Source organism: Orycteropus afer, unplaced genomic scaffold (assembly GCF_000298275.1).
Source record: "Orycteropus afer afer isolate SDZICR_OR568_19922 unplaced genomic scaffold, OryAfe1.0 scaffold00193, whole genome shotgun sequence".
Classification (NCBI taxonomy): Eukaryota; Metazoa; Chordata; class Mammalia; order Tubulidentata; family Orycteropodidae; genus Orycteropus; species Orycteropus afer.
Window position 1 is genome coordinate 222,844 of NW_006921780.1, and position 15,697 is coordinate 238,540.

A 15,697-nucleotide genomic window follows, 5' to 3' on the forward strand; every position below is an offset into this window, starting at 1 on the left:
GTCTTGATTCTGGTGTCTTTTTCCTTTTGAAAATCTTCAGCTGAGCCTGAGTCAGCAGACCCCACCCTGAGTACCCAGGCAACGTCCCAATAAAAAGCTTAAGAAGCTCTGTAACACACACAGAACTTACAGCAGAAAATATTGTTCTAGTTCCGTACAAGTCAACAACCACTGATGAGAAACTTTTTTTTTTTTTTTTTTTTATGGCTAGCCTTTTGCTACAGCCACATTTATTCAAAGAAAGTGGGTGATTTTCAAGGCTCTTGGCTTTGCTGAGGCCCTCATCACCCTTCCCTCTTTCTGAGGCCTTCGACACTAACCTTTGCTGAGGTGACATGGCTGACATTTAATTGTTAGGCCCCATATGGCCACAGTGTGGCTGAAACTCTCTGTGGCCTGAGGTCTGCTTAGTCCTTGAATTTCTGCAGATCGCCAAATCCTATGCTCTGTTTATAGAGTCTGTGGGTGGTATAAACATTTAATGTGCTTACTGCTAACAGAAAGGTTAGATATTAGAGTTTTTCCACAGGGGGAATGGTGATCTACTTTGGAAAAATCAGCCTTTGAAAACCCATAGGGTTACCATGAGTGGAGTCAACTCCATGGCAACTGGTTTATGTGCTGTTTGCTTGAGACCTGCTATCTTAGCTCTGGTTCCCTGGAAACTAGCTTGAGGCAGTACCTGACACATTATGAAGGAGTATGATTCCAGGGAAGCAGGAGTGAAGGAAAATGGAAGTGAAGCCAGGAAGGAAGAAGAACACATAGAAGGGCATGTGTTCCCAAGATGGCCGTAGCTTTGTAACAGGTTGATTGTTTGAACCTTCAGAATCCTCAGAAAGGCCATATAAAGCCTTTACTGTTCTGGACAGTATATTTTGAAGGGGAAGTTGAAAGGGAGGAAAATATATTCACTGCCTCCCATATCTCACTGTCATTTCTGTATCTTAGCACAATAACCTCTAGAAGGGAAGTAGGAGATAGAAGGTGTATGGTGTGGGTGTGAGAGAGATACTATGGGGTCAGGCCTCCTAGTGGCAGGAGGAAGTGGGGGTTCCTGACTGTCAGGAGCAGCAACCTAACTCCACAACTATAGATATGAACAGTGTACAGTATCTAGGGCCACTCCAGCCAGAAGAGTCCACAACATCTGATCACCATTGTTTAACAGTCAATGTGTGCATTCCCAATTCTATAGTCTGGAACAAAGCTGTCACAGCTCTAGTAATGCACCAGAAAATACTGCAGCCTGAGGCTTAGAGCTCATCTCCTAAGTTCAACAGCCAAACGTCAATGCAGATCCAAACAGACTAATGGCTCCAATTAAATTGCTGAAAGAAATCAGTCAAAACTCCACATGGACCACTGTCCACCACTCAGAGGAGGATCTATGTAGGAGATCCTGGGTAGAGAGGGAGAACAATGTGGAACAAAACTCAAAATCATTTGGAAAAAAAAATGGGGGGAGGACCAGGTTTGCTGGTCTGATAAAGACTGATGGAACCACTGAGACTATGGCCCCTGGCTCCCTTTCAGGTGTGGAATTGAACCCATACCTGTGGCTTCCAGCAAAACAAAAGACAGGCATATGAGTTGAACATTTACCCGAGGTAGATATACTCTTTGGAGAGAACAATCATGGGAGAAAGAAGGGCTGTTTATGCATAAGGACATACCTCAGGGAGCAGGAGTACATAGAGGGATGGACACAGGGAAGAGGTAAGTATTGGAAAGAAGTGGGAGGGGAGTTGTTGCATTGGGGTAAAGTACAGTCATGAAACAAAGTGTATTTGAACTGCTGGATGGAAAGTGAATTTGCTCTGTAAACTTTCACCCAAATCACAATTTTTTTTATAAAACAAACCTCCACATGGTCCTTGCTTAGTAAACATCCTCAAAGCATAAAGCCATCTGCCCTGGCTGTAGGCAAAGCCTCCATTCCTTGCTGTGCATCTTACTCCCCTGAATTCTCCTTTATTTTTGTTTCTCAAGGGTTGAAAACTTGAGTAGCAGATACTGAGGTTGGGATTACACCCCTAAACTGCAGGAACCCAACTATGGAGGCATCCTTTAAAAAAAAAAAGGAAAGAAAAATAGGGCATGGTAAAGCAGACGAGGCTCAAGTATAGCAGAGATTGTGGGGCTGGCGTGGGATCGGGCAGTGTTTCGTTCTGCTGTGCATGGCGTCACTATGAGTCGGAAACGACTCGATGGCACTTAACAACAACAACAACAAAGCAGACGAGAACACAAGCTCCTGTTGGGTGCTTTCGGCCATGAGAAAGGGAGACAGAGAGGCTGGGCTATGGGTGTCCATGCTCACGTTCTCCTTCTTTATATATGAATTATATTCATTCATTAACTGTAATGCAGTTCTTCTTTAGCCCTAACTACCTGGAACTAGGTCAGATTTCACAGGTTAAAGGGAACAATCATCCACACTGCCAAGTCTACCCAAATACCAGCCACATCTACACTTCTGACCTGATGACTAAAAATTTGGGGAATTTCACTACCCTCTCAGGTTTGATATTTCTCTAGAACAATTTACAGAACTCAGGAAAGTGTTATGATTATATACTTAAGATTTATTATAGAGAATGTAAGTCAAGACCAGCATAAAGAAGAGACATTACATAGGCATGCTTGATTGACTCATTGCCCATGTGGTTGAATTTTATCTCCAGTTCACCTTCTCTCCCTTCCCCAGAGGTCAGGCTGATCACAGTGTGGGTCTTCTGTGTTCCACACCTTGGAGTCATTTCATTTATGTTAGCTACCAGATGTGGTCTGGAGTCCTCCATGTATAGCAAAATCACTCAGGAAATTCAAGATTCCAAGAGGTTATCTCCCAGGAAGCAAGGACAAAGACAAAATTCTTTGAGTAAAGTACTTCCTCACCCCAAACTTCTAATTTCGCTAAGGCCTCCTTACTTTGTGTGATCCAAGGACCAGCAGAAGTGTTAGCATCACCTGAGTGCTTGTTACAAACTCAGAATCTCAGAATTCACCCAAATCCCCTAAATCAGAATTTCTATTTTAACAAGATGCTAGGTGATCCATAAGCACATTAAAGTCTGAGAAGACCTGCCCATTATGGAACAGAGCCTTCCTTGCCCAAACACCTTCTCTTAGTTTATTTCTTTCATAAAACCATTGCCCTCGAGTCGGATCTGACTCATAGCTACCCCTCCTCAGGTTTCCAAGGCAGTATCACTACAGAAATAGATTGTCCAACCTTCCTTCTGAGGAGTGGCTGGTGGGTTTGAACTGCCAGCCTTCTGGTTAGCAGTCAAATGCCTTAGGCACTACGCCACCAGAGCTCCCCTATAGTGAAGACAAAAGGCTGCTTCTCAGATTTCCTAGGTAACCCACTACATCAGATTCCATTTTGAATATACGTTGTTGTTGTTGTTGTTATGTGCCCTTGAGTCAGACCCGACTCATAGCGACCCCTCCTTGGGTTTCCGAGGCAGTATCACTATGGAAGTAGATTGCCCCATCTTCCTTCTGAGGATTGGCTGGTGGGTTTGAACCGCCAGCCTTCTGGTGAGCAGTCAAGTGCCTTAGGCGCTATGCTACCAGAGCTCCTACAAGAATACCCTATAGTTACCCATAATGCCTTTCCCATTCATGCATTTATTCAATAGTAATTGAGCACTTTCTATATTCCAAATGCTTTCCTTCTGGATCCCTGGTCCTCCTGGCCATGTCTTTGTTGGGTTACTTCTGGTGGGATAGGCAGGAGCTGGGATCTGGGTTGTAAGAGCCAACTACCCAAGCTGATAGATATTGGCACAAGAGCAGGAAAGACGTTACACTGGTGTCAGGTGCTGCCTTTATAAGTGTAAAGTGCTGTCCAACTGTGTAAAGGGGAGGTCCATAACAAGTCCAGTGTTTGTCGCTCTGTGGCTATGTGATGCCCCACTTGGTGGAGCACCTCAGTAGTCCCACTACATTGATGGCAGTTAAGAAATGCACTCACTGAGTACGGTTCCCGCATGTTGGAGTTCAAGAGCTGTCTTCATAAGGAATACTGGGGTGTGTATGGGAGCAGGACTGAGAATAGTGGCCAAAGCCAAAGACCACTAAAAAAGTCAGGAGACCTGATGGGTCCCTAGGTTGAGAGCAATGTTTTTAGACAAACGGACTGCTAGGGCAGTCCTTGTAAACTGGAAAATTGTAAATTGGAAAATAGGTTGGAGTCCAGAGGGGCTCTGAGTTCTGGTCACACTGGGAGTGTGGGCAATGTGATAGCAAGGTTGCTGAGGGGTGCCCTGGGCAGTTTAAATCTTCCCATTTCAGTGCTGTTCCTCCCCAAGGACAGTGTTGGGGGTTAGAGGCTGAGACAGCAGCTAAGGAGATGTGTGGACTCAGCTGTAAGGAGCTGAGGGTGCAGAGAGCTGTGGCTGAGAAGACAGGATTGATGTCATCTTCACCTGGGAGTAGATGATAGAAGAGTCCTAGGGGGGAAGAGCACATGGGTGAGGGTGAGAGGATGGCAGGTATGGGGGAGGGCCTGCAGGTCACTGGACTCACCTTGTCCTTGAGAAGCCCTGGTGTGGAGGCCACTGTGGAAAGAAGGACAACATTTGGCTGTGAAAAACTTGTTCAGAGTGAACCATCTCCCTTGTATCTGGCTACTTGTCCCATCATGGCTGTGTCTTGGGCCCCCCCACCTCCCTCACTTGTGTGAGGTAAGTCAGTCACTCTTTTTGGTCCTCTCTCTGTACTGCAACTGCTGTGTCCTTAAGATATTCAGCCTTGCATCTCTGACTAACTCTCCTCCACATCACTTTCTACTCTATTTCCTGCTCTGAGCTGTCTAGGGGCTTTCAGAACAAAGAAACCTACCCTTTTATCTTGATAGTTCTTTGATCACAGATTCATGTTATGTATTATGGAGAGGTGGCATGGCCTGGAGCACTGGCAGTGTGGTGGCTTAGAGAGCAGACTGCAGATCCAGACCACCAGACTGAGTCCTGGGTCAGTCTTGCTGCCTCTGTGGCCTTGGGTAAGTTACATAATGACTCCTGCCTAGATTTCCTCATCTAGATGATAGGTTAATGTTACCTGCATTCAGGGTTATTTTAAGAGCAATAAAGCTTTCATATGCATGTGTGTATTTGTATGTGTATGTATAAATATTATTTCTAGAGTACTGGTGGTGAAGTGCCTAAGACATTTGACTGCTAACCAGAAGGCTGGTGGTTCAAATCCACCAGCCACTCCTTGAAAGGAAGATCAGGCTAATCTACGTCTGTAGTGATACCACCTTGGAAACCCAAGGAGGAGTCCTATGAGTCAGATCCAACTCGATGACAATGAGTTTGATTTTGGTTTTATTGTGTGGTAAGGTCTGAGAGCTATAAATAAATAAATCATAAACACACATACATGCACATGCTATAAATATGTATATTTATAGCACTTAGAACTGTACCTGGCACAGAGGAACTTCTCAACACATAATAAATATTAGAAATTATTATTATTTTTCTATTTTCTTAAATCTGAAGTGAAACATGACATTCTTCATACAAGGTTGTCTTCTTTTGGTTTAGAATAAGTATCAACACGACCTGGAATTGCACTGAGAAGCAGAGAAGTGTAGTGGTCCAGAGCTTGGACTGTGGAGATAGATTGTTCTGTGATTTACTAGCTATGTGACTTCAGGCAAGTCTTTAAAACTCTTCATGCCTCAGTTTCTTCATCTATAATATGGGGATGCCAGTGTTTACCTCAAAGGGGGTTGGTTGTAAGTGTTAATGAATTAGTATGTGCAAAACAACCAGGTCCTGACACATAGTATGTGCTCATTAAATGTTAGGTATTATTGGTATTGTTGTTGACTATCCTTGATGAGGAAGTCAATCTCTTCACAAGTTTGTAGAATATTAGAGTTTTCACTTGATCTTTCACTTAGTGTGTTAGAGGTAGGTCCAATAACCAAGAATAGGCACAAACACAGTTTGTTTGACTTTATGCAGAAGAAAACTGGAAACCCAGAGAGGGATACAGAATGGCTAAAATCACAGCATATTTTATAGGGCAAAGTTAGAAAGAAAAAGCTTCCCTCAAAAAACCTTATTTCCCTTTCTTGTTCCAAGAAGAAGGAAGACAAGCTGGGATCCCTCATTACAGACCACCTAGCATGAGTGAAGATTAATAACACAGCCAATTGCTAGAATAAGGTAGCATGTTTGGTAAAGCAGAACATCAACAAAAAATGATGGCAACAATTAATGAGATATATTGACACAACAGCTGTGGCAGTGGACTCAAACATACCAATGATCATTAAGATAGTACAGGATCAGGCAACATTTTGTTCTGTTATACATAAGGTTACCATGAGTTGGAGCTGACTCAATGGCAACTAGCAACAACCACAAATATGTCCACATCCTAGTTCTGAGAATCTAGGATTATATTACCTGAGATGGAAAAAGGGACTTTGCAGAAGTGATTAAGATTAAGTTTCTTGCTATGGGGAGATTATTTTGGATTATCTGGATAAACCCAACCTATTCACATGAATCCTCAAAGGTGGAGAAACTTTTTTTTTCTGTGGTTAGGGGAAGATGTAACTGGAAGAAAGACTGGGGAGATGATATATTGCTAGCTTTGGAGATGGTGGATGGGAGCCACAAACTAAAGGAAGTTGGTGGCCTCTAGAAGCTGAAAAAGGCAAGGACACAGATTCTTCCCCAAAGTTTCCAGAAGGAATGCAGCACTGCCCACAAATTAATTTGAACCCAGTGACACCTGTGTTGAACTTCTGACCAGCAGCGCTATAAGATAATAAATTTATATTGCTTAAGCTACCAAGTTTGTGGTAATTTATTGCAGCAGGAATAGGAAACTAGTATGAGTAGGTAAAGCATGATAATATTGCCCCATTTTATGAATGAGTACACTGAAGCTCTGAGAGATTAAATGACTGCCCACATGAATGGTTTTGTTACTCAGCTAATACTGAAACCATCTGTGGAGAAAGGAGAAAGCTGCACTGCATGATGGGCTTGGGCTAAGCCCAAGCACCTCAGGTGGGCACAAGTTCAGAAGCCTGGGTGACCAGTGTGAGTGGCAACAGTGTGTCTGTTTGGCCCAGATCTAATGAAAAGGTGGAGACTGGACCACACACAGCAATAGACTATCAAAGCCGAGGCTCAGCCAGAACAGAGATTTCCTTAGCTCTTACCTGCATGGGTCTTTTCTTCTCGTTTGCACTGGACTTCAGAGTAAACCACATCTTCTTTAAGATTTACTTGAAAGAAAGGTGAAGTTTCAGAAGACTCAGAAGTTTCAGAAGTTTTGTCTCTTGCCATTTACTTCCTGCTTTCCCAGGAAATCTCATTCTATGGAGAGGCTAGAACCCCAGGCCTCTAAACCTCCATCTCCTCCCCCTACCCTACCTCCTGGACAAACCTTAGGGACTCTGCTCAAATGAAGGTGCTCAGTCCTCACCATTGCTGTATACTGGCTGTAGTTCTACCCAGGCTGGTACGTTGTCGTAGGTGGGCTCTTGGTTGTCTGAGTTAGAAGGGCTCCTGTGAGATACAAAAATGCCACTGTTTCCCAGGAAGCCTGACATAGTAGGTATAATGATCACCAAGCCTGGAACCATGAATAACAAATGGTCTATGGCTAGTATATTACAATACATGATAAAATAATATATTATTTATGTTTCCAGACTTTATGGTCACCTGATGTGTACCAGGCATTGTGCTAATGTTTATAACACTACTAAAAAGTCAGTTCTTTTACTATCCCCACTTTATAGATGATAAAATGGAGATTCCAAGAGGTGAAGATACTTGCTCAAGACTGTACAACCAGAAAGGGGCAGAACCAAGATTTGAAACTGGCTCTAAAGCTTACACTCTCAGAAAGAGCAGAGTCTCAGAGAAATCAGTAATTAGAGGGCTCAGAAGAATCCTGGATGGTTTTGACACTGCTACCATAGTCTTGCCCAGGCAGTTTGTGAACTGTGATGTGGTTCCTAAAGTTTGCTTTTGGAATCCAAGATGGCAGCCCCTTCCTCACAGGTACCACCTCTTGGCCCCTGTGAGCAGAGTGACCTTTCTGGGTGGCCAAATTTTGTGGCTTCTCTACCGTTGTTACAACAGGTGCTGATTAGGTTAAGTCATGTCTAGAGGTTTTCATTCTGATTAAACTAAGATCATCTTAGGACATGGACAGATTTAATGGTCATCAGATAATCAAGGCAACAAGGATGGGAGTTAATAAATAAAAAGCAACTAACACTTGATGCAAGAAGAAGGCCTAAATAGCTAAAACAGTGAGAAGATCCTGGGAACTGCCTTGAGATATCCCAAAGGAAGAGACAACATGAAGTGAGCACATCCTGTTTCAGAGACACGCAGAAGAAACTGGACTCTTGGCAGTAACCAGAACTCAACTCCATATTTCTACCCTGTGTGCATTTCATGAACCACACAGGAAAGGTCAGTTGAAGGAGTACAGCACAGGCCTTACCTGGTGGTGTCACAGACATGTTTCCCTCCTGCAAAGGAAATCAGAAAAGTATTGGATCCAGGAGAAGGAAAGGAGCTCATAGCAGGGCCACCTAGAATCTGCTGGTCACTAAGGTTTGAATCCTTCTTTGTAATCCCTACTGAATTTGGCTGATCGGGCAAAAACTACTGGCCCTGGCCTCCATAAGGGAGTAGTTGTAATGTGAAAGGGGAATCCATAATTCATAATCCTTTAACCTGGAGTTTGTAAGGAAGGGAAATAAACTTGATCAACCATGAAAATGCCATACATTTAAAGACTCAGTAAGTTACCAACTGCTATCTAGGTTCTATTTTTGCCCCAATTTTTCAAAGTTTTTCTCCTCCTCATTCTTTGGGGGTTGTATATGGTAGAGGGGGAGATACACTAGAGTTTCTGATGTTGGATAAACTACACCTCATCAAGGCATCTTCTATCAACTAGTGTAATTTGGAAAACTGTACTTGATAAACATGAATTGGGAGAATCTAGAAGGGAAGATGGGGCATTTGTGGCAGAGAGGGGGCTGGGGGTGGCTGTTGAAAGCCTGAGGTGGTTACAAGCCTGAGAGAATAGAGGCAGGATGAGCATGGATTCCAGCAAAGGAAAGCTGGCGATCCACCCACCTGTTTTTCTTGAGAACCAGTAATACCACAGCAGTGCCACAGCAGCCAGGCCCATTATGCTGAGCAGTCCTCCGGTGATTCCTGTGGCCACAGGGCCACTTCTGCTTCCTGTCAGCCCTGAGAGGAAATCTATGCATGAGCCAGGAGAAGAGGCTTATAGATTTGAATTGTCCTAACCCCTGGAGCTGATGACTGGGCCTGGAAGAGAGTGTGAATGTAGAGGACCAGAATTCCTGAGGGTCCCTGAGCCAGGCAGTAGGTCAAGAAGTCTCCCTTTGGCTAAGCAGGTGCTGATGCAGCATAAGAGATGGCTTGTATGTGTGTGAGGGAGCTTATTTCTGCATCTGAGACCAGGGTGAGCATCAGTGTGGGTTGTAGCCAGTAAGAAAAGAGGCAGACAGCCAATGAGCTCCATTTTCAGTGCTTGTTCCTCTTTGGTCCCCCTCCCCCTCCCCAAGTACCATCACCTCAGAAAATAACAATTTAGAAAATATCCAACTGTAAATACGATGTGGAGGTATCATCTGACCTCCTTAACTTCACAAAAGGGTCACATGACATTCTCTCCATGACATCTTTACAGTTGGTGACAGGATTCATTGCAATGGCTTCAGACTCATGGAAGCATGGGACATTGTAAGTGAAAGAACAAAGGGGCATGGGAAGTGAAACTTTTGGTTCTTAGATGGTTACTTTGGTTTTGTCTACAATGGCTGAAAGGAAAGTAAGAGATGTTGTGCTGCAGCAGGGCAAAAAAGCCAAATCTGGAGTGATTTGGGACAAAAGTCTGGCTAAGATGATTGACAGAGGGCCAGGGTCTTCTGGCTCCACATTGCTAGAGGATCAAGGCCATATGCATATGAAAGGGAAGATAGTCAAGGTATGGGGAAGATAAAACTGGAATATTTTAAAAAAGGTTATGTGTTTATTTGAATGTACTATGGATAGTAAATATTTCTCCTACCTAGTGTTGTAAAATAGAGCTAAATATATGATGGAAATGAATGTTGGATATTATAGATATCAGAGAGCATGTATCTCTCTGCCTTCAATCAATACTTGATGGGATATGCTAAAAGCTGAAATGGAAATTGCACAAAAGAAACGATGACTGTTGGTTGGAATACAGCAACTCTGTACATAGAGTATAGGGGCTTAGGTCAGAAATCTGAGCCCCACACTGTATCTTTCCAGTCAGGAAATTTGCATTTGAAAAGATGTTCAGCCCTACCCAGAACTTCTGGGAAAGTAGGAAATTTGCATATGAAGGAAGGACTTGTGGGGAGAAAAATTACTTTTGGTGTTTGAACTGTGAACAAGTGGTTTGCCTTTCAGTACATCTTATTGCCCATCATAAGATCCACCATCTAGGACTGGAAGTTAAAGGGAGCTAGTGAGTAGACAGACTAGAAGGCATACTCCAGGTGACCACCTGAGTCTGTTCATTAAGTGGAAGTAGGGAAATGCAGCAAAGAAGAGATGCACTGAGTTTGCACATCATTGACCTATCCAACAGGGACTAAAGATGAGAGAGAGAAGGGGCTAAATGGTCTGAGGTGCAGAAAAGTATATGAATTCCCAAGCCTACAGCTAGTACCCATTGACCTAGCCCATGGGTGTTAGTGATGAGTTGATCAGACCTGACTGAATGAAGAGAGAAATGTTTGACACTGTGAGCTGGTATAGATTGTTCCAATTTGATGACTTGCTCTAGACTGGACTTTACTTATGTATGCAGCTTGCTCAAAGTTTTGACCAGAAAAGAAGATTCTTCAGATCAAGGAATATATTTGTCTTCTCAGAGTACAGGTTTTATAGGAACGGGCAATTTAGATATTGGCTATCGAAAATGTGGGGAGAGATAATGGCATAGAGTGATTGGCTTACACACTTATGTGGGTGTTATTAGATTCAAAATGAGGGGGACAAGTGAATAGTTTCCTCTTTTTCTGTTGGGTCTGGGGAAAAAAGAGTAGGGGAACATGCCGATATGATTCAGCTGGGATTAATGATTGCAAACAAGGCTAATTGTGATTGTTGTTGTTGTGAGGTGCCATTGAGTCATCTCTGACTCATAGTGACACTATGCACAGCAGAACAAAACACTGCCCAGTCCTGTGCCAGCCTCGTGATCCTTGCTATACCTGAGATTGTGATTGTAAAAACTGTAAATGTAGAAGGTGTAACTGTGAAAGAGTGGACTATGGGGGAGGCACTGCTGGATTGGAGTATAGTAGCCAAACCTAAAGTCCCTTAAAGGTTTTGTTATGCTGATACCTTGACAGTGGCTCAGAGTAAAGGAATAATATTCTCAGTTAAATTTTATAAGATGCTAAAAGGGTGAAGCTGAGATGACTTTTGGAGAACCTGATCAGATCAGCTGGATACCTGAAGCAGACCTGAATGGCTGGAACTTGTGTAACCTCACCTTGAGAACTCTGTACCCTACAGAAGGACTAATTGTTAATGACTGTTTCAGACTGGTAAAATAATTGGGAGTGGAAGTTATTCTCCATGTATGAAAGAATCATGGCTAGAAAAGCCAGGGAATGGTCTGCAGTCAGACAGATCACTTTTATATAGTCTTACTCACCATAGTCTTGTAATTCTCAACAAATGATTATGTGGGACTATGGAAATAAGGTGCTTGTGGCCCATGAAGGAGATTGGAGAACTAGATAATAATGCAAATAAGGTGCATGGAACCTTGTGGGGGATGAAAATAAGGTGAATGAAACCTTAAGCAGGGCATTGGTCAGTTTTGCCATCCTTCTAGGCTTAAAATGAGCCATCTGAAAGGCGGAAAGAGGGGCGTTCACTACCATCAAGAAGGTGAAATGGGATCAGAGTGCACACTTTGAACCCACAGTCCCTGTACTGAGAACCTAGACCCAGGAGACAGAGAAACAGAGAGCTATAACACCAGAGACAGCTCAACATGGGGAAAAGTGGTGGCAGAGAAATGGTAGCAGCAGAACCAGGAGACCAGCAGAGATGACACAATGGGCTTCCTTGCCCACAAAGTGAGGCAGTGTCAGTGGATGTGTCAACCCACAGACTGAGAAAGCTGAGTGCTTTTGGACAAGAAGCTTCCTGACAAAGTGGGGTGACTCCAAACACTTTTTGGTGGAGCTAAAGAGCTTTGTAACACTTGCCTTAGCAGGGTAAAGCTGAGGGGCCAAGAGTCTATGAGGTTAAGGGCCAGAGAGAGGTCTGCCTATGGACACAGCTAAGAAGCAGCTGTCCTGATTGAAGAAATGGTATCCTGAGTTGTTACTGATCCTGAATTGCAACTTATTATTTCCCTAATAAACCTCATAATCATTACTATTGTCTGTGAGTTCTGTGTGGCCATTGAAAGGAATTAACAAAACCCAACAGAGATGTGGAGAGTGCTGTGATAAGGATGTCTGGTGTCAGAATTGGTAAAAATGTTTGGAGGGTAGTGGTATATAATCAGCTTTGGGCTGATGCTTATGGCAATTGTCTTGTAAATTCTACTGAAAAACTGACCAATCCCCTCATTAGTGCTCCATACACCTTATTTGCACTGTCCCATCCAATCTTTGGTGGGAGTTGCACAAGACTGTGGCAAGAAAGGCCATATAAAGGTGATCCATAGCACCACATCCATAGCACAGTTTTGGCCATTTATTATAGTGTCATTGGGGGAAATCATTTGTCAGTATCTGTAGCATAAAAAACTTACCTTTGATGAAAAGTGTCACTACCTCACTGCGCTGGGCCCCCAGACCATTGTCAGCCTCACAGGAGTAGTTTCCAGAATGTTCTATGGTCAGAGAGAGGTTGAAGGACACGCCTCCTCCAAAGGAGGAAGAGCTGTTCCCCAAGGTGACATCTTCATGATAGAACTGGTACAGGATTGGGGGAGAGCCTCTCCAGGCCTCACAGTGAAGCTCCACCACATCCCCTACCACAGGCTGGGCCCTAGAAGCCCTGAGGGTGAGGACTGGGCAAGACACTGGAACTGAGGAGAAAAAAGTCAGTAGTGGTTTCTACTTCTAATATATGGGTAGAGGAATAAAAAATATGAAACAACAAATAACAAACATACGATCTCAATCTTGGAAAAACATGTTAAAACATATGTGACAGATAAAGCTAATTACATTGATCTGCAAATAACTTTCAATGCACTAAAATAATCCAGTAGACAAATGTGAAGAGGGCATGAACAACTGAAAAATGTGAACAACCAATAAAAACAAAAATATAATCATCTTTGTTGTTAACTAAATATATACAAATGAAACAAGCATAAGATTTATTTCCCTCTCTACCACCATGCAGACTGGCAAAGCTTAAAAAAATGGATAATAGTAATGAGTTTGTAGATAAAACAGGTGCCTTGAATTACTCTAGGTGGGAATGCAATTCAAGAAGCTTCCTTGAATGGCAGTTTGGCAGGTGCACTTGAAAGGTTGGAGGTTTGAGTCCACTCAGAGGTCTCTCAGAAGAAAGACGTGGTGACCTACTTCTGACAAATCAGCCACTGAAATCCCTATGGGTCACAATGCTACTCTGTCACACATGGGGTTGCCATGCATCAGGATCGACTTGACAACCAGTGGTTTTTACCAAATTTAAAATGCACATAAACTTTGACCAACAAGTGTAGTTCTAGGGATACCTCCTTTAAGGATACTAATATACATAAGATATACAAAGCTGTATGTATAAGGAACTCTGTTGTAGTATTTTTACAATTGCTAAAAACTAGAAGCAACCCAGTTGACTGGTGAAAGAAATATGAAAGATAACCAAAGTGTATTTTTTTAACCAAAGTCAATAAGATTTTTTTAAGCGAAAATGGCAATTTATGTAAAACGTGTACTAGGACTCTAGTTCTGTAAAATATATATATATATATATTTGTTGTTGTTGTTGTTATGTGCCATTGAGTCGGCCCCTACTCATAGCCACCCCTCCTTGGGTTTCCGAGGCAGTATCACTACGGAAGTAGGATTGCCCAACCTTCCACTCTTCCCAACCTTCCTTCCGAGGAGTGGCTGGTGGGTTTGAACCGCCAGCCATCTAGTTAGCAGGCAAGTGTCTTAGCCACTATGCTACCAGTTTATAAAATATTTCTGGAAGAATACACATGAAACTATTAACAGTAGTTATGTCTGGGAAGTGTGTAGGTGTAATTGTGTGTGGGAACAAGTAGAAAAAGCCCCTTTTATAGTGTTCTTTTTTTTTTTTTTTAATAATAAAGTAAACAGATTATAAAAACTAAAATGTTGTGTTAAAATGTAGGCATAAGGAATGAAGGAAATGTCATAATATAGACTATTATAAGAGTTTGATATGCTCATGTTTCAAACCTGATTTTACCATTGTTAGCTATATGACTATAAAAGCAAGTTACACATCTCTCTGAGACTCAGTTCCTTTCCTGTAATTTCTCTAATTTTAGAGATCAAAATGGTACCAACCTTATATCTTACATATTAAATGAGATACTGCATATAAAGCCCTAAACAAGGGCCTGCTAGATGGTGAGGACTCAGCAAGTGTTGAAGATAATGATGTTGGTGGTGATGATGATAGTAATAAATGTCCCTTTTCCTGATTTCCATAACCTATTTCCTAGTTCTGGAGCTCAGATACAATTCATCCAGGATGGGCAATAAGCTCTTTAAATATAGTAACAGCAGCAACAGAAATAATATGTATTTGTCTCAGGGAATTATAGAAACAAGGGAATGGCAATGAACAGAAAATTATGGATACAGAGTATAAAAGGTTCAATGTACTGGTGGACTGTGTTGAAGGATACAGGAGAAGCACTTGATCAATGGAACATGCCCGTGTGGTGGACCTAAGAGGCAAGAGCCCTTGCGAATCTTAGAGCCAGTGAGGAAAACTGGCTGAGGCAAATGCTATTGGAGGAGAAAGAAGGATGAGCTGGTTGAATGAAACATGTCAAGTTGAAATCATCATCTTATGGGCACCAAACAGATGGCTGTGCCAGTCACCTGATGAGATGCTGAACCCCAGTCTTACATTCCCAAATTAACCTGATCATGTTGTCTCTATTCCTCATGATATCTGGTGACCCAGACAAGAAGGACGAGGTTATTAGTCCTATCTTGCTTTATTCATTTCAGAGAGTGTTTGCAGGCCATTTCATGGTCTTCAATTCCACTGGGATGTATCCCGGGAGCAGTGATTCCTAGCTTCTCTTTTTGCATCCCTCCTTCTAAAAACCTTTGAATGCTAGTATTCCATGATCCTTCTCTATTAAAATTGTAGAATTCTAGGACTGGAGACATCCACGATTTTCATCTAGATTGATTTTCCTACTGTGTTGGTTGCTGTTAGGTGCCTTGGAGTCACTTCCGACTCATAGCGACCCCATGCACAGCAGAATGAGACACCGCCTGATCCTGTGGCAGATCCATGATCCTTGCTATACTTGAGCCCATTGTCGCAGCCACTGTGTCAATCCATCTTGTTGAAGGCCTTCCCCTCTTTCGTCGACCCTCCACCTTACCAAGCATGACATCCTTCTCCAGGGAATGGTC

The 15,697-nt window shown here is 42.7% G+C and overlaps 1 protein-coding gene across 1 annotated transcript in view; it reads right to left on the reverse strand.

Annotated features, from left to right (window-relative positions):
* Window positions 1-1,987: 1,987 nt before the first annotated feature.
* FCRL5 (Fc receptor like 5) overlaps window positions 1,988-15,697 on the reverse strand; it is a 44,699-nt gene continuing 30,989 nt past the window's right edge. The window contains exons 11-16 of the mRNA XM_042781885.1: window positions 12,859-13,137; window positions 9,150-9,266; window positions 7,471-7,620; window positions 7,205-7,270; window positions 4,540-4,571; window positions 1,988-2,068 (exon numbers count right to left, since the gene is read on the reverse strand). Of these exons, the coding sequence (XP_042637819.1) occupies window positions 1,988-2,068; window positions 4,540-4,571; window positions 7,205-7,270; window positions 7,471-7,620; window positions 9,150-9,266; window positions 12,859-13,137 (725 nt within the window). The remainder of the gene's footprint in view (window positions 2,069-4,539; window positions 4,572-7,204; window positions 7,271-7,470; window positions 7,621-9,149; window positions 9,267-12,858; window positions 13,138-15,697) is intronic.